General features: G+C 48.5%; 2 protein-coding genes and 1 long non-coding RNA gene across 6 annotated transcripts; all 3 read right to left on the bottom strand.

The window, feature by feature from the left end:
• Positions 1–450: 450 nt before the first annotated feature.
• On the bottom strand, positions 451–9968 carry LOC142922724 (mucin-2-like). The gene is made up of 3 exons (XM_076063556.1): positions 9784–9968; positions 6716–7741; positions 451–744 (listed from the first exon to the last, which is right to left on the bottom strand). Exons 1-2 carry the CDS (start codon positions 9955–9957, stop codon positions 7433–7435), a joined length of 483 nt encoding a protein of 160 aa, XP_075919671.1. The 5' UTR covers positions 9958–9968; the 3' UTR covers positions 451–744; positions 6716–7432.
• A 15-nt stretch (positions 9969–9983) lies between these two features.
• LOC142922723 (mucin-6-like) lies at positions 9984–19299 on the bottom strand. Of its 4 annotated transcripts, none has more exons than XM_076063555.1 (10): positions 19159–19299; positions 18746–18898; positions 18113–18251; positions 16605–16734; positions 16146–16195; positions 15991–16020; positions 15068–15171; positions 13965–14109; positions 13223–13361; positions 9984–10773 (listed from the first exon to the last, which is right to left on the bottom strand). In XM_076063555.1, exons 8-10 carry the CDS (start codon positions 14084–14086, stop codon positions 10639–10641), a joined length of 396 nt encoding a protein of 131 aa, XP_075919670.1. In that variant the 5' UTR covers positions 14087–14109; positions 15068–15171; positions 15991–16020; positions 16146–16195; positions 16605–16734; positions 18113–18251; positions 18746–18898; positions 19159–19299; the 3' UTR covers positions 9984–10638. The 4 variants fall into 4 exon arrangements, 3 of the variants coding, with proteins under 3 accessions (XP_075919670.1, XP_075919668.1, XP_075919669.1); XR_012940259.1 differs by having other exon boundaries at positions 10011–10773; positions 19159–19293; XM_076063553.1 differs by having other exon boundaries at positions 10012–10773; positions 18113–18898; positions 19159–19291.
• A 99-nt stretch (positions 19300–19398) lies between these two features.
• On the bottom strand, positions 19399–22447 carry LOC142922727 (uncharacterized). The gene is made up of 3 exons (XR_012940261.1): positions 20674–22447; positions 19844–19912; positions 19399–19726 (listed from the first exon to the last, which is right to left on the bottom strand). It is a non-coding gene; the product is annotated as an uncharacterized LOC142922727 (long non-coding RNA).
• Positions 22448–23018: the final 571 nt, after the last annotated feature.

The raw sequence follows: 23018 nt of genomic DNA, 5'->3' as shown, positions 1-23018 counted from the left end.
GCCACTTTCGAAGGGTTTAGCCAGAGATCAATCTATTTAATTTTTGGTCCGTGTTTTAGGCAACTGAGAAAATGGGAGACGTCTTCTGGCGTTGCTTGGCACAAAGGGCAGCAGTTTGGGTCGTTTGGGTGGATTCGATTTTGGTAATCGGCGAGCATGGAGCAGTGACCTGCCGCTGCTCGTACCAGTTGTCGGTAAGTCCAATCAGCTCCACATCCTTCGGCTCCACATGAGTCCATCTTTTCTCTAGCCTGTGCCATGCCCGTTTAGTCCCATATATCTGGCCAAACAGATGCTCCTTGGGCATGTGGTGGCTTAGCATGCAGGCTACATAACCCAGCTAACGCAGCCAACCACTAACACCACCACTACCGCTATTAACATTGGCAACCAATGCCATCAGTACTGGCACCACCACTGCCACCACAACTATCAAAATAATGGAGCGTTTTGTAAGGTTGCACTCAGGGTCAGCAGATCAGAGGAGGTGGACAAACGTATGCATTCAGAGGATGTTGATACTGACGATGACGATGATGACGACGATGACAATGATGACGACAAGAACGATTATTATGATGCTAATGAGTTGATAGTGATGATGCAGTCAAAACAAACCTTCGATGGGAGGCAGAGAACCTTGGTTCAGTTTCTGGAGGTGGCTGCAGGTGCTGGGAAGGGAACTGCATGGATTGCAGTGCCACGTGCATTCCGATTCCTCGTTGTAGAAGTCGCAGAAGACGGCTGAAGGTGGGGGGGGGGGGTGCGTCGCGCGGAGGGGAGAGGGATTAACAGAGGTAACATCATAAGAAACTCATCATTGGCATCGATCTCCGCGATGCCTGAAGGGTTGCACCACTAGCTCGGCACGACATCCAACGTTTCTCACCACGCGCTAGGGGTTTCTTCAGGAATTTCATCTGCTAGAGAAGCTCGTAGCGCGCGAAGCAAAATGTCGGGAAAATCGTCCGGAGCAAAACGTGGAACGACCCGAAAAACACACCGTCAGGCTATGTGTGTGTGTGTGTGTTTGTTGAACTTCTTTCCCACCGTACGTAGCCAATCGTGCTAATCGGTGGTGTGGACTATACGGTAGACACCCTCTTAACGACGGCATTTGGTTCAACAAAACCGGTCATTAAGTGATTTGGTCGTTAAGCGAGTATAGTAAATACAGGCAAGTCCCCGGGTTACGGAAGGGTTAGGTTCCTGAGCAATATCCACAATCCGAATTTTCCGTATGTCGGAAACTGAACCATTTTCCCCGAAAATCACGATGAAATCCCACATCCGGAAATAGTTGTGCCTCCCCTACGGTTTGCACTCAGTGCTGTATCGTGCTGTTGTCCGTTTTCTATCACTACCCATGTCGTATCGCAGTACATACGCTCTGCACTTCTTATGATTCTTTCATTTGATCGAATATCTACCCTAACACTGCCCATAATTAAACTAATGGAACATAAACTGTATCCAATTGTTGATTTTAATATTCATTGTTAACAGAAAGCAGTCACTTCCGAATGTTTACCGTGCATTTGGCTAGACCTAGACTTCACATACAAAAAGACAAAGATCCCCCAGTATCGCCTTAACAGACTTCTAGGGCAAGTGCTGAGTCGCTGAGAGCAGAGTTGCTGTGTGCAGAGTGTCTGAGTGCGGAGTCTCTGTGTGCGAAGTCTCTGTGTGTGGAGTCGCTGTGTGCAGAGTCTCTGAGTGTGGAGTCGCTGTGTGCAGAGTCGCTGTGTGTGGAGTCGGTGAGTGCGGAGTCGCTGAATGTAGAGTCTCTGTGTGTGAAGTCGCTGAGTGCAGAGTCGCTGTGTGCAGAGTCGCTGAGTGTGAAGTCGCTGAGTGTGAAGTCGCTGAGTGCAGAGTCACTGTGTGCAGAGTCGCTGAATGCGGAGTCTCTGTGTGTGAAGTCGCTGAGTGTGGAGTCGCTGTGTGCAGAGTCGCTGAGTGTGAAGACGCTGTTTGCGGAGTCTCTGAGTGTGGAGTCGCTGTGTGCAGAGTCGCTGTGTGCAGAGTTTCTGAGTGCGGAGTCGCTGTGTGCAGAGTCGCTGAGTGTGAAGACACTGAGTGTGGAGTCGCTGTGTGCGGAGTCGCTGAGTGCGGAGTCGCTGAATGCGAAGTCTCTGAGTGCAGAGTCGCTGAGTGCGGAGTCGCTGAGTGCGGAGTCGCTGTGTGCGGAGTCGCTGTGTGCGGAGTCGCTGTGTGCAGAGTTGCTGTGTGTGGAGTCGCTGAGTGTGGAGTCGCTGTGTGCAGAGTCGCTGAGTGTGAAGACGCTGTTTGCGGAGTCTCTGAGTGTGGAGTCGCTGTGTGCAGAGTCGCTGTGTGCAGAGTCTCTGAGTGCGGAGTCGCTGTGTGCAGAGTCGCTGAGTGTGAAGACGCTGAGTGTGGAGTCGCTGTGTGCAGAGTCGCTGAGTGTGAAGACGCTGAGTGTGGAGTCGCTGTGTGCGGAGTCGCTGAGTGCGGAGTCTCTGAGTGTGGAGTCTCTGAGTGCAGAGTCTCTGAGTGTGGAGTCTCTGAGTGCGGAGTCTCTGAATGCGAAGTCTCTGAGTGCAGAGTCGCTGAGTGCGGAGTCGCTGAGTGTGGAGTCGCTGTGTGCAGAGTGTCTGAGTGCGGAGTCGCTGTGTGTGGAGTCTCTGAGTGCAGAGTCGCTGAGTGCGGAATCGCTGAGTGTGGAGTCGCTGTGTGCGGAGTCGCTGTGTGCAGAGTCTCTGAGTGTGGAGTCGCTGTGTGCAGAGACGCTGTGTGCAGAGTCTCTGAGTGCGGAGTCGCTGTGTGCAGAGTCGCTGAGTGTGAAGAAGCTGAGTGCAGAGTCTCTGAGTGCGGAGTCTCTGAGTACGGAGTCTCTGAATGCGAAGTCTCTGAGTGCGGAGTCTCTGAATGCGAAGTCTCTGAGTGCCGAGTCGCTGAGTGCAGAGTCGCTGTGTGTGAAGACGCTGAGTGTGGAGTCGCTGTGTGTGAAGACGCTGAGTGTGGAGTCGCTGTGTGCGGAGTCGCTGAGTGCGGAGTCTCTGAGTGCGGAGTCTCTGAATGCGAAGTCTCTGAGTGCAGAGTCGCTGAGTGCGGAGTCGCTGAGTGTGGAGTCGCTGTGTGCTGAGTGTCTGAGTGTGGAGTCGCTGTGTGCAGAGTCGCTGTGTGCGGAGTCGCTGTGTGTGGAGTCGCTGTGTGCAGAGTCTCTGAGTGCGGAGTCTCTGAGTGCGAAGTCTCTGAGTGCGGAGTCTCTGAGTGCGGAGTCTCTGAATGCGAAGTCTCTGAGTGCAGAGTCGCTGAGTGCGGAGTCGCTGAGTGTGGAGTCGCTGTGTGCTGAGTGTCTGAGTGTGGAGTCGCTGTGTGCAGAGTCGCTGTGTGCGGAGTCGCTGTGTGTGGAGTCGCTGTGTGCAGAGTCTCTGAGTGCGGAGTCTCTGAGTGCGGAGTCTCTGAGTGCGGAGTCTCTGAATGCGAAGTCTCTGAGTGCAGAGTCGCTGAGTGCGGAGTCGCTGAGTGTGGAGTCGCTGTGTGCTGAGTGTCTGAGTGTGGAGTCGCTGTGTGCAGAGTCTCTGAGTGCGGAGTCTCTGAATGCGAAGTCTCTGAGTGCGGAGTCCCTGTGTGCAGAGTCGCTGTGTGTGGAGTCTCTGAGTGCAGAGTCGCTGAGTGCGGAATCGCTGAGTGTGGAGTCGCTGTGTGCAGAATCGCTGTGTGCAGAGTCTCTGAGTGTGGAGTCGCTGTGTGCAGAGTCGCTGTGTGCAGAGTCTCTGAGTGCGGAGTCGCTGTGTGCAGAGTCGCTGAGTGTGAAGAAGCTGAGTGTGGAGTCTCTGAGTGTGGAGTCTTTGAGTGCAGAGTCTCTGAGTGCGGAGTCTCTGAGTGCGGAGTCTCTGAATGCGAAGTCTCTGAGTGCCGAGTCGCTGAGTGCGGAGTCGCTGAGTGTGGAGTCGCTGTGTGCAGAGTCGCTGTGTGTGAAGACGCTGAGTGTGGAGTCGCTGTGTGCGGAGTCGCTGAGTGCGGAGTCTCTGAGTGCGGAGTCTCTGAATGCGAAGTCTCTGAGTGCAGAGTCGCTGAGTGCGGAGTCGCTGAGTGTGGAGTCGCTGTGTGCTGAGTGTCTGAGTGTGGAGTCGCTGTGTGCAGAGTCGCTGTGTGCGGAGTCGCTGAGTGCGGAGTCTCTGAGTGCGGAGTCGCTGAATGCGAAGTCTCTGAGTGCAGAGTCGCTGAGTGCGGAGTCGCTGAGTGCGGAGTCGCTGTGTGCGGAGTCGCTGTGTGCGGAGTCGCTGTGTGCAGAGTCGCTGTGTGTGGAGTCGCTGAGTGTGGAGTCGCTGTGTGCAGAGTCGCTGAGTGTGAAGACGCTGAGTGTGGAGTCGCTGTGTGCAGAGTCGCTGAGTGTGAAGACGCTGAGTGTGGAGTCGCTGTGTGCGGAGTCGCTGAGTGCGGAGTCGCTGAGTGCGGAGTCTCTGAGTGCGGAGTCTCTGAATGCGAAGTCTCTGAGTGCAGAGTCGCTGAGTGCGGAGTCGCTGAGTGTGGAGTCGCTGTGTGCAGAGTGTCTGAGTGCGGAGTCGCTGTGTGTGGAGTCTCTGAGTGCAGAGTCGCTGAGTGCGGAATCGCTGAGTGTGGAGTCGCTGTGTGCGGAATCGCTGTGTGCAGAGTCTCTGAGTGTGGAGTCGCTGTGTGCAGAGTCGCTGTGTGCAGAGTCTCTGAGTGCGGAGTCGCTGTGTGCAGAGTCGCTGAGTGTGAAGAAGCTGAGTGTGGAGTCTCTGAGTGTGGAGTCTTTGAGTGCAGAGTCTCTGAGTGCGGAGTCTCTGAGTGCGGAGTCTCTGAATGCGAAGTCTCTGAGTGCCGAGTCGCTGAGTGCGGAGTCGCTGAGTGTGGAGTCGCTGTGTGCAGAGTCGCTGTGTGTGAAGACGCTGAGTGTGGAGTCGCTGTGTGCGGAGTCGCTGAGTGCGGAGTCTCTGAGTGCGGAGTCTCTGAATGCGAAGTCTCTGAGTGCAGAGTCGCTGAGTGCGGAGTCGCTGAGTGTGGAGTCGCTGTGTGCTGAGTGTCTGAGTGTGGAGTCGCTGTGTGCAGAGTCGCTGTGTGCGGAGTCGCTGTGTGTGGAGTCGCTGTGTGCAGAGTCTCTGAGTGCGGAGTCTCTGAGTGCGAAGTCTCTGAGTGCGGAGTCTCTGAGTGCGGAGTCTCTGAATGCGAAGTCTCTGAGTGCAGAGTCGCTGAGTGCGGAGTCGCTGAGTGTGGAGTCGCTGTGTGCTGAGTGTCTGAGTGTGGAGTCGCTGTGTGCAGAGTCGCTGTGTGCGGAGTCGCTGTGTGTGGAGTCGCTGTGTGCAGAGTCTCTGAGTGCGGAGTCTCTGAGTGCGGAGTCTCTGAGTGCGGAGTCTCTGAATGCGAAGTCTCTGAGTGCAGAGTCGCTGAGTGCGGAGTCGCTGAGTGTGGAGTCGCTGTGTGCTGAGTGTCTGAGTGTGGAGTCGCTGTGTGCAGAGTCGCTGTGTACGGAGTCGCTGTGTGTGGAGTCGCTGTGTGCAGAGTCTCTGAGTGCGGAGTCGCTGAATGCGAAGTCTCTGAGTGCAGAGTCGCTGAGTGCGGAGTCGCTGAGTGCGGAGTCGCTGAGTGCGGAGTCGCTGTGTGCGGAGTCGCTGTGTGTGGAGTCGCTGTGTGCAGAGTCGCTGTGTGTGGAGTCGCTGTGTGCAGAGTCGCCGTGTGCGGAGTCTCTGAGTGCGGAGTCCCTGTGTGCAGAGTCGCTGTGTGTGGAGTCGCTGTGTGCAGAGTCGCTGTGTGTGGAGTCGCTGTGTGTGGAGTCGCTGTGTGCAGAGTCGTTGAGTGTGAAGACGCTGAGTGTGGAGTCGCTGTGTGCAGAGTCGCTGAGTGCAGAGTCTCTGTGTGTAGAGTCGCTGAGTGCAAAGTCGCTGAGTGCAGAGTTGCTGAGTGCGGAGACGCTGAGTGCGGAGTCGCTGTGTGCAGAGTCGCTGAGTGCGGAGACGCTGAGTGCGGAGACGCTGAGTGCAGAGTCGCTGAGTGTGGAACCGCTGATAGCAGAGCTGCTGAGTGCAAGATAGGTGGGGTGCAGAATAGACAAGAGCGGGGAGAAGTCAAGTGTATGTGACCGTAAAGAAAAGAGATATAGGAGTGCCTACAACTGGCGCGAGACAGCAGAAATAAAGTGTAAGCAGGTGACTTATTACTCCGTGTCGGTGTGAGGATTTTTTAAAGACACTAGACTATATAGCAGTGTACACTACACTACTATACACTACACTACTATATACTACACTGCTATCCACTAAACTACTATATACTACACTATACACAACACTACTATCTACTACACTATACACAACACTACTATATGCTACACATTTGGCTCTATGGAGGCCCGTGGTTAAGTGATTAGTCGTGAACAGGGGTGCTCGTTAAGAGGGGTTCTAATCTCCTGTGAAAACACATGCGGTGATTTTTTTAAATGGTCGCTGTCATCGTGGCCATCATCATCATTATCATCCTCGCTTCGGCAACCCAAAGCCCCCGGTCGGTCAGTCCGCATTTGCTGGGAAGTCGCTCCCTCTCACACGAACCGTCGTGTCGGGACAATGGCGCCGTGGGAGATGCGCTGAGCGGCTGAGCAAACCGTTCATTGCCCGAGGCCGAGCGGCCGGGTTTGAGGAGCAAAGAGGACAAACGAGCAGGCCGGTGAGTGGAGCGACCGTGACCACCTACCGCCCCCCCCCCCTCCCCCTGTCACATGCATTCCACTCACGGCAGCGGTCGGGAGTCCTCCACTTGATGCACACGCCGGCCTCGTTGCAGACCTGGGCGTACGCAGCCACCGCAGTGCAGAAGCACTCGCAGTCGCTGCCATCGCATGCGCACGAGTCGTGAATGCACGCCTCCAGGAACGGCGCATGGTCCACCTGGGTCAGGACAAGGGGAGCGAGGTGATATTGGAAATCCGCGATCAGTCGCCGACAGAAAGACAAGGGAGAGGCGCAGCCACGTCGGGTGTCGAGGACGTCCACAAAACAACAACAACCGCCGTTCACCACTAAGTGGCGGTGACGTCACCACGTCAGGTGAAGAAACGGGACTCTCCGGAAGACAGCGCTGTCTTCCGGACAGTCCTGTTTCTTCACCTGAGGAAGGCTACTTGTGTTGTGGCCAAAACGTCGTGAGAATTTATTCTGTTATTATTTTTTAATTATTATTTTATCTCCATTCTACGTGACTTTACCGAAAGAACCCAGAAGATGAATCCCTGCAGTCACGAAAGCTTTAAATCGAAATATAATTGTGGCTGTGTCGGGTGGTGGCGGATTTAACGACACATTTATATTCACACGATCTAGCCCAAAAAAAACCATATAGTTGTATGGTGCACACTACCATGGCCACGGGGAAACCACAGACAAGCAGGAAGGCAGCCAGAACCAGTGTCAACAATTGCCTAAGCTCTGTGGTCATATATTTGGGTGTCTATTTATATCATTGACCCCTCCACTTGCTCCTCATGCCTTCTCATCGTGGACCATCGACGACCCACGGGTAGTGGGTCGTGGCATGAGCTGAAGACGTCACTGGCGAGGACGTAACACTGGCGCAGCGCCCACGCTTGGTGGTGCGGATTCTGCTGGCAAGGCTCCGCCGCCTCTGTCATGGCGGCGCAGCTCTCCTTTATCCTCCAACTGTTGCCGAACGCCAGCACGGACGCGGCCGTGGAGCCGTCGGCCGCTGTCAAGTCGTCGCTGTCGCGCCCATTGTAGTTGCCGCAGAGGCCGCACAGGGTGCTCTGGGGTGGGGTGTGGGGGGGGTCGGGAGCGGGGTGGCACCGAGCCGTGAGCGAAACGAAGCCGAGAGTTTACGACTCCCGGGCAGCCCAAAGGGGGTGACCCCCTCGGATTCGCGAGAGAAACTGTATCAACTTGAACTCGTTTGATCCTAATCTAATGATTATAATTATCCGGTGGCTTCCGGTGGGGAGGGAGGGTGCAGATTTTCATAAATGTCGGAAAATCACCAAACATCATAATTTAAAATAACCTCATTTTGGGCATTCTTGTATGACATAACTTTTTTTAGGTGTTGCCGTATGTTTTCAGCGTTTACTATCGTAGTGTAGTAGTATAGTAGTTTAGCATAATAGTGTAGTAGTAGTATAGCAGCATACTAAAGTAGTATAGTAGTGTAGTAGTAATGTAGTAGTATAATAGTGTAGCAGTATACTATAGTAGTGTGATGGGACTTTGTAGGATGAACGTTGAGAGATTTATAAGGGGCACGGGATGACCAATAAGGTCTGAATTGGTCTGTAATAAGGTAGGGCACTAATAAGGTGTTGACAGGTATGAATCTAAGATCGGCAGTTCATGCGCATGTGGAGGAGTAAAGTACGCAGCTCCGATCTCTTCCGGGACATCTCGCCGGTGTAGGACTTTCTAGAACTCCCCTCTAAGAGGCCGTTCCGTCGGCATGGTTATAAGCAACCATTTGCAGTGCTCCACAATTCTCTTTGTCCCTAACACCTCTCTTTGTCCGGGCAGTTGGCTCGGCAGTTGAGCGAGTGGCTCGCAATCGAAAGATTGCAAATCTCTGGTTGGGAGGTGACAACTCGGCCTCCATAATCCGTCTGGGATCTATATGCTGATTAAGACTCTTTGGGGAAGTCTGAATAATCATTTGAGTAGGATAAAAGTGTGGGTTTTTTTATTTAAAAAATACAGTGAGGGAAAATAGTATATCATCCCCTGCTGATGTTGTACGTTTGCCCACTGACAAAGAAATGATCAGTCTATAATTTAAAAGTTAGGTTTATTTGAACAGTGAGAGACAGAATAACAACACCAAAATCCAGAAAAACGCATGTCAAAAATGTTATAAATTGATTTGCATTTTAATGAGGGAAATAAGTATTTGACCCCTCTGCAAAACATGACTTAGTACTTGGTGGCAAAACCCTTGTTGGCAATCACAGAGGTCAGACGTTTCTTGTAGTTGGCCACCAGGTTTGCACACATCTCCGGAGGGATTATGTCCCACTCCTCCTTGCAGATCTTCTCCAAGTCATTAAGGTTTCGAGGCTGACGTTTGGCAACTCGAACCTTCAGCTCCCTCCACAGATTTTCTATGGGATTAAGGTCTGGAGACTGGCTTATAATCTCTCGCTCACCTCCATCTAACAATAATAAGCGGAATAATTAGTATTATTCTACACGCACAGGTTTCGCTCTCCCCGTTGAAAAGACAGAACTCGGACACGCGATTAATAGTAGACGAGTGGGAAAGGAAGTAGGAAAATGATCCCGGTGCCAACAGCTGCCCAAGCCCTACGGACCTCGATGTGTTAATGTTTTTCAGCTAATTATTAAGTGCTTATACACATATACACAAAGACAACCCATGTGCCCGAGAGGGCAACAACAACAACACCACTACCCCATGCAGATCGAAACAGATGGCTATTAATCCACGTGCTCCACTGCCAACTCTTGGCGAGCCAGGGTGTGGATCCTCCTCAACGCCGCATCCTAGGGGAAGGGATATTCGCAACATCTGTGTGGTGATCCGCCAAACCCTCGCTGCTGCCTCCACGGAGCTTGATCACACCGCGGGGGAGGCAGCCACGTCCAGCAGCAGCATAGCAACCACCGTCCATTTCTATCTCCTATACATTGCACCACCTTGGCTTTGGCCCTGACCGTGTACTTGGAGTCGACCTGTGACGAAGATGCTTGTGCGCTGGTCCCACGTGACCATGACGCCACCACCACCTCCAGCACCATCACCACCAACCACCACCAAAATCACCACCAACACCACCACCGCGACGCTGACCTTGTACTTGGAGTCGACCTTGACGAAGATGCTCGTGCGCCGGTCCCACATGACCATGATGCCGATGCCGGTCTGCACGATGCGGTAGAGCCCCACCGAGTGGATGGTCAGGTCATCCACCATCGCCGGGATCTCTCCGGCCACGGGCACCACCATCACCTCCCTGGCCACCATGTGAACCTCCACGTTGTAATCCTGTAGTGGACGAGGAAGGGAGAGAGGGAGGGAGAAGACGGAGGGAGGTGAGGGGGGGGGGGTTACAGAGGGAGGTGAGGGGAGGGAAAGTTTGAAGAGGGAGGGAGACGACAGAAAGAGCCCAGTGGCCAAGCACATTCGGCATGGACCCTGATGCCAGGGAATAAACTAAACTGGCGATGGGGGTGAGGGAACCTGTCGTCTAAACTTCCTGGACCTCCCCTGGCCCGTGGATACCGCGAACTTTTGCACTCCCTCGTTTGCACACTCAATTGCTATGCTAAGAACAAAGAGCCAGCGAAGACTTACTCTTTGGTTCTATTCGGTAAAGTCACGTAGGTAAAAAATAAAACAACAAAAATCACGACGTTTCGCCACAACACAAGCGGCCTTCATCACAAGCGGCCTTCATCAGGTGATGAAGGCCGCTTGTTTTGTGGCCGAAACGTCGTGATTTTTGTTGTTTTGTTTTTTACCTACGTGACTTTACCGAATAGAACCAAAGAGTATGGATCCTTGCAGTCACGAAAGCTTCAAATCTAGAACAGCATAGACTTATCGAAGAAACCAATCGACTCGCGCGTACACCGAGACGCGCAAGCTCATCAACTCGCAGCGCTTGGAAAGCTCGCGCTTAACCCAGCCCGCGTCGCAGCGCGGTCAGCCAGCCATTGGAGTGGCTCTTGACTTCACCTTGATGTAGAAGCGGATCGCCTTGGAGCAGCTCGAGTCCACAGCGCTGCAGCCCTTGCCGGTGATGATCTGAAAGTTGCCCTCGGCTGTGGAGCAGTAGTCCTGGTCGGCACAAAGCGAGCGCAATTAGGTGATCCATCCATCCAATCGTCGTGCATCCCTCCGTTCGTTCATAGGTAAATCCGTCCATTATGTGCGATCATTCTCCCCCACCCAGTTGTGGCGCTGCCTGCTGTAAAGTGTATAGTGTACTATACACTATACAGTAAACATTACTATACACCACTATACGCTACACTACACACTATACTATACACTACACTATACACCACTATACACTACACTACACACTATACTAGACACTACACTATACACTACACTATACACTACACTATACACTACACTATACACTACACTATACATTACTATACACCACTATACACTACACTATACACTACATACTACACTATACAGTAAACATTACTCTACACTACTATACACTACACTACACACTACACTATACACTACTATACACTACACTACTATACACTACTATACACCACTACACTATACACTACCTTATACTACCACTACACACTGCCTTATACTATTATACACTACACAAGTATACTACACTACATACTACACTATATACTACACTATACACTACTGTACTACACTGCTATACACTACACTACTATACTACACTTTACACTATACACTACACTACATACTACACTTTACACTATGTACTACACTACACTATATACTATACTACATACTACACTTTACACTATGTACTACACTACACTATATACTACACTACATACTACACTTTACACTACATACTACACTACACTATATACTACACTACACTATATACTACACTACTATACACTACACTATACACTCCACTACTAAACACTACACTACTATACACTACACTTAACACTGCTATACACTGCACCACTGTACTACATATTCTTGGTTCTTTCGGTAAAGTCACGTAGAAGGGAAATAATAAAATAATAAAAGTATAAAATAATAAAATTCTCACGACGTTTCGACTGCAACACAAGCAATCATCATCAGGTGTCAAAACCACAGCAAGAAAATTTGAAAGAAAAAACGCCACTTTTTTCAAATTTTCTTGCTGTGGGTTTCACACCTGTTGATTATTGCTTGTGTTGCAGTCGAAACGTCGTGAGAATTGTACTATTTTATAGTTTTATTGTTGTATTGTTTCCCTTCTATGTGACTTTACCGAAAGAACCAAGAATATGAATCCCTGCAGTCACGAAAGCTTTAAATAAATTTTTTACTATACTACACTTTAGACTATGTACTACACTACACTATATACTACACTACATACTACACTTTAGACTGTGTACTACACTACACTATATACTACACTACATACTACACTTTACACTGTGTACTACACTACACTATATACTACACTACTATACACTACACTATATACTACACTTTACACTATGTACTACACTACACTATATACTACACTAAATACTACACTACACTATATACTACACTACTATACACTACACTACTATACACTACACTACTAAACACTACACTATACACTCACTACTATACACTACTAAACACTAGACTACTATTCACTACACTTAACACTGCTATACAATACACTACTATACTACACTTTACACTATGTACTACACTATATATTACACTACTATAGACTACACGATACACTACACTACTATACACTACACTACTAAACACTACATTACTATACACTACACTAAACACTACTATACACTACACCACCATACTACACTTTACGCTATGTACTACACTACACTATATACTACACTGCTATACACTACACTATATACTACACTACTATACACTACACTACTATACACTACACCACTATACACGACACTACTATACACTACACTATACACTACTAAACACTACACTACTATACACTACACTACAATACACTACACTAAACACTACTATACACTACACTATACACTACTATACACTACACCACTATACTACACTTTACACTATGTAATACACTACACTATACACTACACTACTATACACTACACTACTAAACACTACTATACACTACACCACTATACGCTACACTATACACTACTATACGCTACACCACTATACTACATTTCTTTTGAACTGCTTGTTGTGTTTAGTTTGTTGTCCTTACCCCGCACCTCCGATTAGCACGGTTGGCTAAGTACGGTGCGAAAGAAGTTCAACACACATGTAGAAATGTCGATGTTTGTAAGTCCCGACCAAAAACCAGTTTCCTCTCATGCACTTTGATCCTCTGGCTCTTCTTCTGCCCTTCACACCCCCCCCCCCCCCCGGTTCATGCTTATTCTTCTTTGTGCGTGGCACCTCGAGATTTTATCGTGAAAGGCGCCTGATAGTCACAAATTATTGTTACGGATTCATTATGAATTAATGAATTCACTCGCCCGACGTCAGTCCGTGGCGTGCGTGAGCAAGGCGCGTCCGTTCTGGTGCCCACCTGCACGATGCTGGAGTCGCAGTTTCCGTCGAAGACGAACCTCTTGCCGTCGAAGGTGATGTAGTGGCCGTCCCCGTACATGCGGCACGTGCCAGGGCGCTCGGCCGAGTTGCAGCTCCACGCGCCGCTGCCGCTCGTGCTGCACCCGCGCACGCGCGCGACGTCTCAAAGGGAGGGGGCGGCGAGCCCTTCAAACCCCTTAGCCCAATATTTTCTCTCGGAATAACAACATTTTTTATATCCCAACGGGTATTTGGTCAAGTCTAAGGAGACTCAAAAGTAGGTGGCTTCCGCGCCACCCGGATATGACGTCACAGGCCGGTCCCGGCTGCTTTCACAATGTCACGGATGCGCTCCTGGAAAACCCCGTCCTCGCAAATCGGATACCTTTAATTCTCCCATAAATGGCAGAAACAGTAGACGCGTCGCTTGCCCGTGTGTATTTTTCCTCCTTATCAGCCACATTCAACGGGGTTTAAACGGTACAAAATTCACCAACGCACTTAATAATTATACAAAAGCTCGCTGCGCCAAAATGACACTGGAAACTGGACCATGTCCAAACGTGCTCGGAGTCTTGTCGGAAGACGCGCCGTAATTCAAGTTTCTGCGTCCTAAACCTATGCAGGTGAAGAAATGCTGTTGTCTTTCCCCCCCCCCCCCCACACAAAGCGGTAGCCATCTTAACGCGCAGCCACCAGGCTCGGGACAGCCGCGCCGCGCTAAGCCCCCACTTGCTCACCACACGTTGCAGTCCACCTTGATTGTATCCCCCTTGCCATAGACAATGCCGTGGTGCCGGCACGGGCAATCCTCCGCGGGATACAGTTGCCGTTGTCGTCTGGGATGAATCCATCCCCGCATGGGCAGTCCGATTCGCACGGCGGCTAAGACGGAGGCCGAGAAGTGGGGCAAACAACAGAGGAAGAGTAAGAAGCCGGGGATTCGCCTTTCGCTCCGAGCCATCCATCGCGCAATGCCTGTGCTACTAGTCTGGCCAAGAGGGCATCGAAGAAGGTCGCTTTTTCCTCTCCATGTCAAAGTCCGTCTTTAACGCCGAGCAATTATCACTGTCGCACGAAGGACACTTTTCGGCTAAGGTTTTCCCCTGCTGATGTCGTGGCTGTAGTGGAGTGCCCAGTGACTGCCTCACTGCTGCAGCAGAGAGAATTCGGAGTGAATCAAGTTGTCACGGGGGGCGATCGATGCTCCAGCACTCACCGATTCACTCCAGTCAGCTCCTGATTGCTCACCGGCAGTCAGTCGCCTGCTGGTCGCTCTTCTATCGCTACTACTACCGTGGTTACTCGTTCCCGTGAGCTTCACTCGCCCGTGTTGAAGACTCTATCTCTACTGGACACTAACCGTTTCGTCCCGTCCATACTGTGTTCAACCACCACCATCACACAGGTCAAAAAGCTTGTGCCCTGAAGCATACGATTATCACTGTTGCTAAGCACAGACCAAATAGCTTAAAAGCCAGTAAAGGACATTTGCTAAAGTCTGAATTCATATCCCACGGTTTAATACTTTATGTCCCCATGCTCAATGCATGACATGGGCAAAAGACAAAGCTACCCGAGTGGCATGGAACAGGTAGTAAGCCACTTTGGTCTGCGCTATTTCTAAAGAAGAGTAGCAAAGCGACGCTAACTTTATCCTCTTAAGCCCTCTTGTCGTGGCCAGCAGCCCTCAGACATTGGCTATTTAACTGCTGAATCATATTGCTGATGCTGCTACTGCTGCTGCTGCGATCATACAAGAGAGCATAGAACAGAACCCTCTGAGTGGTGGGTGAAAGCCAACCCCGTGGGCTGTGTCTAAGGGGGGGTCGAGTGTACTCACGCAGGGCAAGTTGATGGTCTGGCAGGTCCTCTCGCAGGCCTTCGTGTGGCTCCTGCCTCTCAGGGCGCTGCCATCGACCAGGAGTTGGAGGGCATTTTCGACCTCTGCCCAATGACATTTCACCATGGAGGACGTCAAATACAAAATATCCCGTGCCGCCATTCGCGAAAAGAGTAGCAGGCCAATGCGCACGCTGGGCACGTCAAAAACACAAATTTGCCAATTTCGAACACAAAAAAATTGACCGCAAATTACTCGATTAGCATCACAACGACAACAGCCGCTATTTGCCACTAAGTGGCGGTGACATCACCATGGCGCATGTGCCAGGCTATGTGCACGTTAAGGCCATCATGTGAGGTGTGTTGAACGCTAACCGCCGGCAGGAGGCCATGGGACAGACCCTCCTGGCACCATGAGAAACGGTGCGATTGCCAAAGGTGTTCGTGATTTAATTCTGTTCGTTGAGATGGGCCGAGGTTGCCCGGGAGGGAGGTAATTCTACTGTTGAGCGGTGCGAGGGAAGAAGCGGACAGAGAAGTGGACGTGACCTGCAGTGTGGTGAGTGGGTGGGTGGCTGAGTTGGGTGGTGAGTGTGGGGAGAGCGGCAGTGTGGCGGTTAGCGTGCTGCGCTATGGACCCGGCGACCCGAGTTTGATTCCCGCTCACGACCAATAACGCTGGTGAATATCTGAATCGGTCCTGGGCCTCTCCTAGGTCGACTCAGCTGTGCTGGCCTTGCTGACAGTACTTACCCAACAACAGCACATTAAGGCTATGTGGGGGGTCTTTTTTGTCTTTGAATTAGTAAGCGAGCGAACGAGTTGGTTGAGTGAGTGAGTGAGAAAGTTAACAAGTGAGCGAGTGAGTTGTGAGCCGTGGTGGTGGTGGTTGATGCGGTCTGTGAGGGCAGGCAAACTTACGGAGGGGGCTTTCACGTCGCATTCTTCCGCCTGCGGTCACGCGGGGATACAGAGAGCGCCAGACATCGGTGAGAACCTCGCGTGGTGGCAGTGTGGTCAATGGTATCGTTTGTGGTGTTGGTGGTGGGGGGGGGGATTGGCGCTGCAGGACTCACCGAGCATGGTGATGGGGTTTTCGCACCTGAGAACTCCGTACTCGCAAGCACTGCCAAGGAGACACATCAACATGGCGTGGTTAAAGCTCTCATGTGTACTAATTCACCCCCCCCCCCTCCCCTCCCTGGGAAAGTGACATGACCCGGCTAGAAAAAAAAGCCAGAAATCGATTATTTCAATTGTTGGTAAGGACAATCCTTAGAGCAAGCCAAGGCACGTGCAAATGGCGCGGCGATGTCGCGTCATTTGCACGTGTTATTTATTGAATGTCACGCCGCCACAAAGGCATCATTTGCCCAGGCCCCTGGCCCTGCTTGGCAGATGTTTCAGCTATAGCTCGGCACTTGCTAACGGCCAGTGGGGGGAAAAAAATCCCACCTATACCGCGAAGGGTCACTCTGCTCTGGCTCGGCTCAGATGCGGCAGTGGAAAAGGCCCATGAAGGCGACCATTCATACCAGGCTAGATCGCCGACCCAGTAGAATTTCCCAGGCGGGACAATGTCGTGACCTGTGTAGCATGGGCACTCGATGCCCGGAACACACTCTCCCTCGTGGTCCATGAAAGTCCCCTCTGCACACACGCAGCCTGTGGGTTACAGAGAGAGGGAGAAGGTCAGAGGAGGAGGGCCAGAGAGCGGTGCCAATGTAGAGGCTCAGTTTCAGTTTCTTTATTTTGGTATAGCCCTGTGAGCCATTCGGCTCTTGAATCGGGTGCAACCACAACAAACAAAAAAACAAAAACACGAACAAGAAAAACATCTTAAAGTGACTATGTGTGACTGTGCAAACAGAAAATCCATGAAAAAAACAGCAAAAATATTCCTGAGAAAAGCACCGTACACCAACGCTGTGTGCAAAAAATCCCAGTGGGATGCAAGTCAAACAACAACAACAACAACCACAAGACAACTTAGATTAAGGCCATCAGTCTAACTCCGTACTACAACAAAAACAAACATGTCCAAACCCAAAAACTTTTCGAAATCACGAAAAATAAAGCCATAATTGCAACGTAACAGTGATCATAGGGACTATGACCGGATTTTTACAATAAACTACATAAATAACATGTAACACCAAATCCTAGAGCCATAGCTGGCTGCATGAGTTACTCCACAACAACAGAAGCATCAGTCGGAGTATCAAATTTTTCAATGCACCTTTAAGATCAGCACGCTAAATCAAAATACAGAAAATACTTTGCTGCGTCATTGGGAGCAAAAACATTTTATTTCATTTTACGCCAATGAATAGCAGTGGCAGCTAGGGGTGTACAACTCCTCTAGAGCAGTTTTGAGAGAAGATCTCATTGGTAGCGATTCAAGTTGCAGTTTATTGGCAATAGCATTCCAGACCCTGGGGGCATCAATAGCAAAGGCCCTTCCTCCAGTTTTTGTACGGCAATAGGGAATTTGAAGCTGGTATATGAGCGAAGACCTGAGGCCAAATTTGTTCTTTGAAACAGAGAGGAGATCCAGAAGCTAGTCTGCGGATTTTTTTGTAAGTACATCGTGAATAATTAAGATCTGGTGCACAAGCCGTCGAACATTAAGAGATGTTACGTTTGACCCAATGTAGATATCACAGTGGTGAGACCTATATGAGCAGTTCAATGTAAATCTTAAGGCCGAGTGACAAATTGAGTCAAGCGTCTTCAGTACAGTACTTGGGGCTGATTTATACACGATGTCACAGTAGTCAAGTAGAGGCAGTATGGTAGCGTTTATCAATTCCAAACGGAACATTGGGGGGAAGCAGTGCTTGTGTCGATACAGAAAATCTAATTTTAAACAATGGAGCGAGTTTGTGAAATCCGACCCACGGCAACCACCCCCCCCCCCTCTGGCCCACCCAACTACCCAGCAGTGTCAATGAGTTAAGTCTGTCGGGCAGGTTACAAAGCAGTGGGTAAACGAGCATAATATGAATGTGATGATAATATAGGACCCTGCCTAATATAGGACCTTGGTTCTGGCTCCTTGTTGCTGGAGGTTGGAGGTGGGGGTGTCTTGTCCTTCGATCCAGTTGGTTCTTGAGGAGGAGGGCCACTCTCTTCAGGAGCTGGCTTTGTTGGCTTTTCCTCAACCGGGGGTTTCGGTGTCACTATGAAAGAAAAGCAAGGGATGGATGTTGACAGAATTAAGATTGCTCATGCATTCTCAATAACTCCTTGTAAAATGTTGTAAACAACCTTCAGACGATACTTTTAATCTGCATCTCAAATGAGTTACTTGGAAGTGTTCCAAAATAATGTACAGCTTTGCCAATCCACTGTTCAATTAAAGCCTCCCCAAGTTGTCTGGGTTTGTGGGATTGTTTGACCGCGCTTCATCATTTTCTTTAGTGTGAGTGTGGGAATCATGGACGGGGAAGCATGGAAGTACAGCACAATAAAGGGTTCTGGCATTCTGCCCTCTGTATTCCACATTGTAAATATTCAGCCTTATGACATCGATTATGCAGGTAGTCACCCATCTAAAATCATCCATGCGTCACCATGTTTAGTTTCTAGCATCTAACGAATTCAGTCACATTCTGTGTGATTTGAACCTAAGCACTATACATCCTGTATATATACTCTGACAAAATGAACACACCTGGCCCTTCTGCGGGCGATGGTCCTGGCTCCTTGTTGCTAGAGGTTGGAGGGTGGGGTGACTTCTCCTTCGATGGAGTTGGTTCTGGAGGAGGTCCACTTTCTTCTGATGCTGCCTTTGTTGGCTTTTCCTCAACCGGGGGTTTCGGTGTTACTTTGAAGATCTTGAAAGAATTACATTTAAAAGACGTGGGAGCATGGACGTACAGCACAAAAAATTAGTTTAGCATTCAGACCTCTGCAGCCTAAAACTTTCAGTTTATAAATCATGTTAACTGCCGTGGTCACTCATTCATACCATCCAGTTACAATCATACTTCGCCTCTGAGATCTAAAAATGTAGTCGCATTTTGCGTGAATTGATTATGAGTATTATACATCCTGTGTATATATATTCTTAGAGCATGGACACACCTGACCCTTCTGGGTTTGAGGGTCCTGGCTCCTTGATGCCAGAGGTTGGAGGTGCGGGTATCTTGTCCATCGATGCAGTTGGTTCTGGGGGAATAGTGCAAACCTCACTGATTGGCTGTGCCAGGTGGTGGTGCATTTAAAGACACATTTACCTGATCTAAAAAAAACCTAAATTTTGAATGATGGCATTTAATATATTATCCATGTGATTTTGCAACTAATTCCAGAATGGTATCTGGGCTTGCTTTAGATGGAGTTGGTGCAGGGGGTTCACCTGTTCTGGAGCAGCAGAATCTGACCTTGTAGTTGTAACATGGCAAATAGTCCTGATCGTTATTAGAGCATTTCAAGCCTGTGGTCTGGTCACAAGTGATCGTCTGGCCTAATTCCTCCCATGGGGTATTCGGGAATCTTTCTGCTTTGCAGTAAAATTTTTCCACTGATGAGTCAGGCAGACAGACCTCTCTCCCCGAGTCTATAATCTTTTGGTAGGATTCCTCATCTCCGCCATTTTCTTCATCAGGATATTGATCATCGTACCAGTCAGACCAGCCTAAAGCACAATCTTCTGTAAACATAGAACATTAATCAGTGATGAAATTCAAACAGATTATGGAAAATATTTAAACCATATGTATGCATTAAAACAGGCCTCAAGACTATCTTACCACACTCCAATCCTTACCTTGTTTGGTGGGTGTTTCATTTGGTTTTGTAGCCTCAATTGGTTGCTGTGTTGCAGGCACAATCAATTCTGCAAAAAATATAAGTGAATTATGGTGTGTATCGCGTAAAATAATACACATAATCATCATCACTGAATATTACATCTCCCAAAATAATGTTTGTTAGGACAGGTAAGCAGTTATGAGTTTCTATTGATTGCATTGAAGTGGACCCATCCAAATGTTGGGTTTACAAATTGAAATGGATGCTGCATCATTTGACCAAATGGCTGCCTTTTTACAACATTCGATTTTGTTAAAAACGTTCTAAACATTGACTCATAGAGACGCATGGAATGGGGGAATAATAACTTCAGAAAATTAGTATCTGGAGCACTGTTAACATCAGCAATTGGGAAATTAGCCAGGTGTAGTGTGTGTATTAAATACGTGTATACCTGTAGCATGATGTTTATCTATGTAGCTTGCATACACGGGCAATGTATTTTACTTGAATTTGTTTACTTTTCAAACGTCTATTATTTTAACGTGGATTATAACCTATCATGTGAAGTCACAAAACGTGTTTAATCTAATTTAAAGTGTTTTTGATCTCACGTGTTTCGAATATATTCATAAGTCAAATATTAGAAAAACTGCCCAAGCATTATGCTTATTTCCCAAAGTATCGGTTTTCAATGTTGAGTAAAAGCTGTCTTTGATCTCAATAAAGGTACAATACTTCTGATTGGTGGAATGTTTACAAGGTGAAGGACGGTCATGTTACTGACGTGATTTATTTTAACTAGAAGATAATTGATGTTGTTCATGTTCCCATTGTCATAGTTACCTTCACCGATAGTGATGATCTCTTTAGGCACTGGTGGGGACTTTGGTTTCCTTTTCGTTGTTTCCGGAGCAGCTGCTGTTGGTGGTTTCTCAGGGGCCCCTTTGGTTGGGGCCTGAGTAATGGGTGGTGGAGGGGGGCCACCTGATTTGGAGCAGCAGAATCTGACCTTGTAGTTGTAACATATAAACATGCCTTGATCGTCATGAGAGCATTTCAGGCCTGTGCTCTTGTCACATGTGATCGTCTGGCCCAATTCCTGCCATGGGGTATTAGGGAATCTCTCTGCTTTGCAGTCATTTTTTTCCACTGATGAGCCAGGCAGACAAACCACTTTCCCTGAGGTTATGACCTTCTCGTATGATTCATCATCTCCACCATTTTCTTCATCAGGATATTGATCATCGTACCACTCAGACCAGCCTGTAGCACAGTCTTCTTCTGCAAAGATACATTCTCAATCAGTCTTCAAACGGTTACAATGTATATATGAACTCCATTTCTCTAAGATAATGTTCTGACAGCTATAAAATGCATCATACCTATGAATGCGCCGTTGGTAGGAGTGTACAGCGAAATATGTATTTACGTACAGCAAGGATACAGTGAGCCTCTTAATCATGAAAGGACTGTACATAGAGCTGCCGAATTTTCGTTGAGTATCAACCCGAAAGACTGATGAGCTGCAATACCCCTTCTGTTAGCACCACCTTCTTTTACGAAGATACGGTCACTCAATAACTCTGACACAGAGTGACCTACTGCTTCGTAAGTTCCTCCTATTCTGCTACCAACCCAGCCTAGAGTCTGTGAGTCATACCCTCTTCCAGTAAATGAGCCAAGGTTGGGACCAGAACACTGTAAAGTGGTACAAAAGCCCAAATTAAAATGCTTCAGGACACTAGCATAGTCTTTTTGCAACCGGGAATGTCCCGGCACAACCAGAACAACTGGTTGCTTTGACTGAACATATGATGTATTCATAATAAAGGTTTTTGGGTTAGATCGCGTTATTTATAAATGTGTGGTAACCCTCCACCACCCGACACGGCCAATCAGCAAAAAGTGTCACGTTGAGAAAAGACAAATAGTTCACTACTTTAGCCCACCGGTGTGTTGAAGAGTGAATCCACAACATTTACAGTTTGAGTACGACGTTTCGCTGGTAATTACATCCAGCATCATCAGGGAATTCGCCAGAATGGCAAAGCCCTCACTTGATCCCGGTCTTAAATAGAGCAGCAGGGTGACGTCATCTTTTAACTCATTCAGGTGCAGTGATTTGAGGCAGAGGGGGGGGGGTATTGTAATTATATAATCGATTGGTAATCAGTCAATGGTTATGATTAGTAATGAGTTGTAGATTAGTATTAGTTACGTGTGTTTGTGTGATTATATGCTATGTTAGTAATACGTTAATTAGTATGTGTTTCCCCTATAAGGAATTGTAATATGTATTATTTAATAATACGCTTCCAAGCCGCACTAATCCTGTAGCTGATCCTAAGTAGTGTACCTTTATTATGAATCATAGTGGACGCGAAAGCCTACGTGTTAAACTGATATGATTGTATGTAATATATTATCCACATGTGATCTTGCAACTAATTCCACCATGGTACTTGGGCCTGGAGTTGGGGGTGATGGTTCTGGCTCCTTGCTGCTGGAGGTTGGAGGTGCGGGTGTCTTGTCCTTCGATCCAGTTGGCTCTGGAGGAGGAGCGCCACTCTTTTCAGAAGCTGGCTTTGTTGGCTTTTCCTCTACCGGGGGTTTCGGTGTCACTTTGAAAAAAAAGCAAGGGATCGATGTTGACAGAATGTAGATTCATATTCTTAGTTTTTTCGGTAAAGTCACGTTGAAGAGAAACAACAGAATAACAAAATATATATAAACAATAAAAAATTCTCACGACGTTTCGACCATAACTCAAACGGTCATCATCAGGTGTGTCGGTTTGCATAAATGTATTTTTAAAACGGCATATTTATTTATTTATATTTTAAAAAATAACGTTTGCGTCACGCGCAACGATTGGCAGTTTGCCCAGGACTAGTCCATCTATTTTTTGAAAAGAGGAGGGGGGAGACGAATTTTTTATGTATGCTGTCTGAAAGCCACTGTAAGCGTGAACAATCAATCAAGAACTGAAATGATTTATCAAATCTTTCCAATGATTGCTAAGATAGAATCCATCTTCTCGGTTGAAATTGTCTCTGTGCATGTATATGTGGATAGCCTCATGAACGAATCTCTCATGGAAGCCAGATGGCTTACAAAGAACCTCCGTCTTGGAAAAGTCAATGGCATGTGAGCCTACTGAATTAGAACAATGATCTGCTACGGCCGAG

The sequence above is a fragment of the Petromyzon marinus genome, unplaced genomic scaffold (assembly GCF_048934315.1).
Source record: "Petromyzon marinus isolate PM22_M1 ecotype Great Lakes invasive population unplaced genomic scaffold, UKy_Petmar_22M1.pri1.0 PM_Scaffold_15, whole genome shotgun sequence".
In the NCBI taxonomy this organism is placed as follows: Eukaryota; Metazoa; Chordata; class Hyperoartia; order Petromyzontiformes; family Petromyzontidae; genus Petromyzon; species Petromyzon marinus.
The sequence above is the reverse complement of the archived record's forward strand: the minus strand, read 5'-3'. Positions and strand labels throughout refer to the sequence as shown.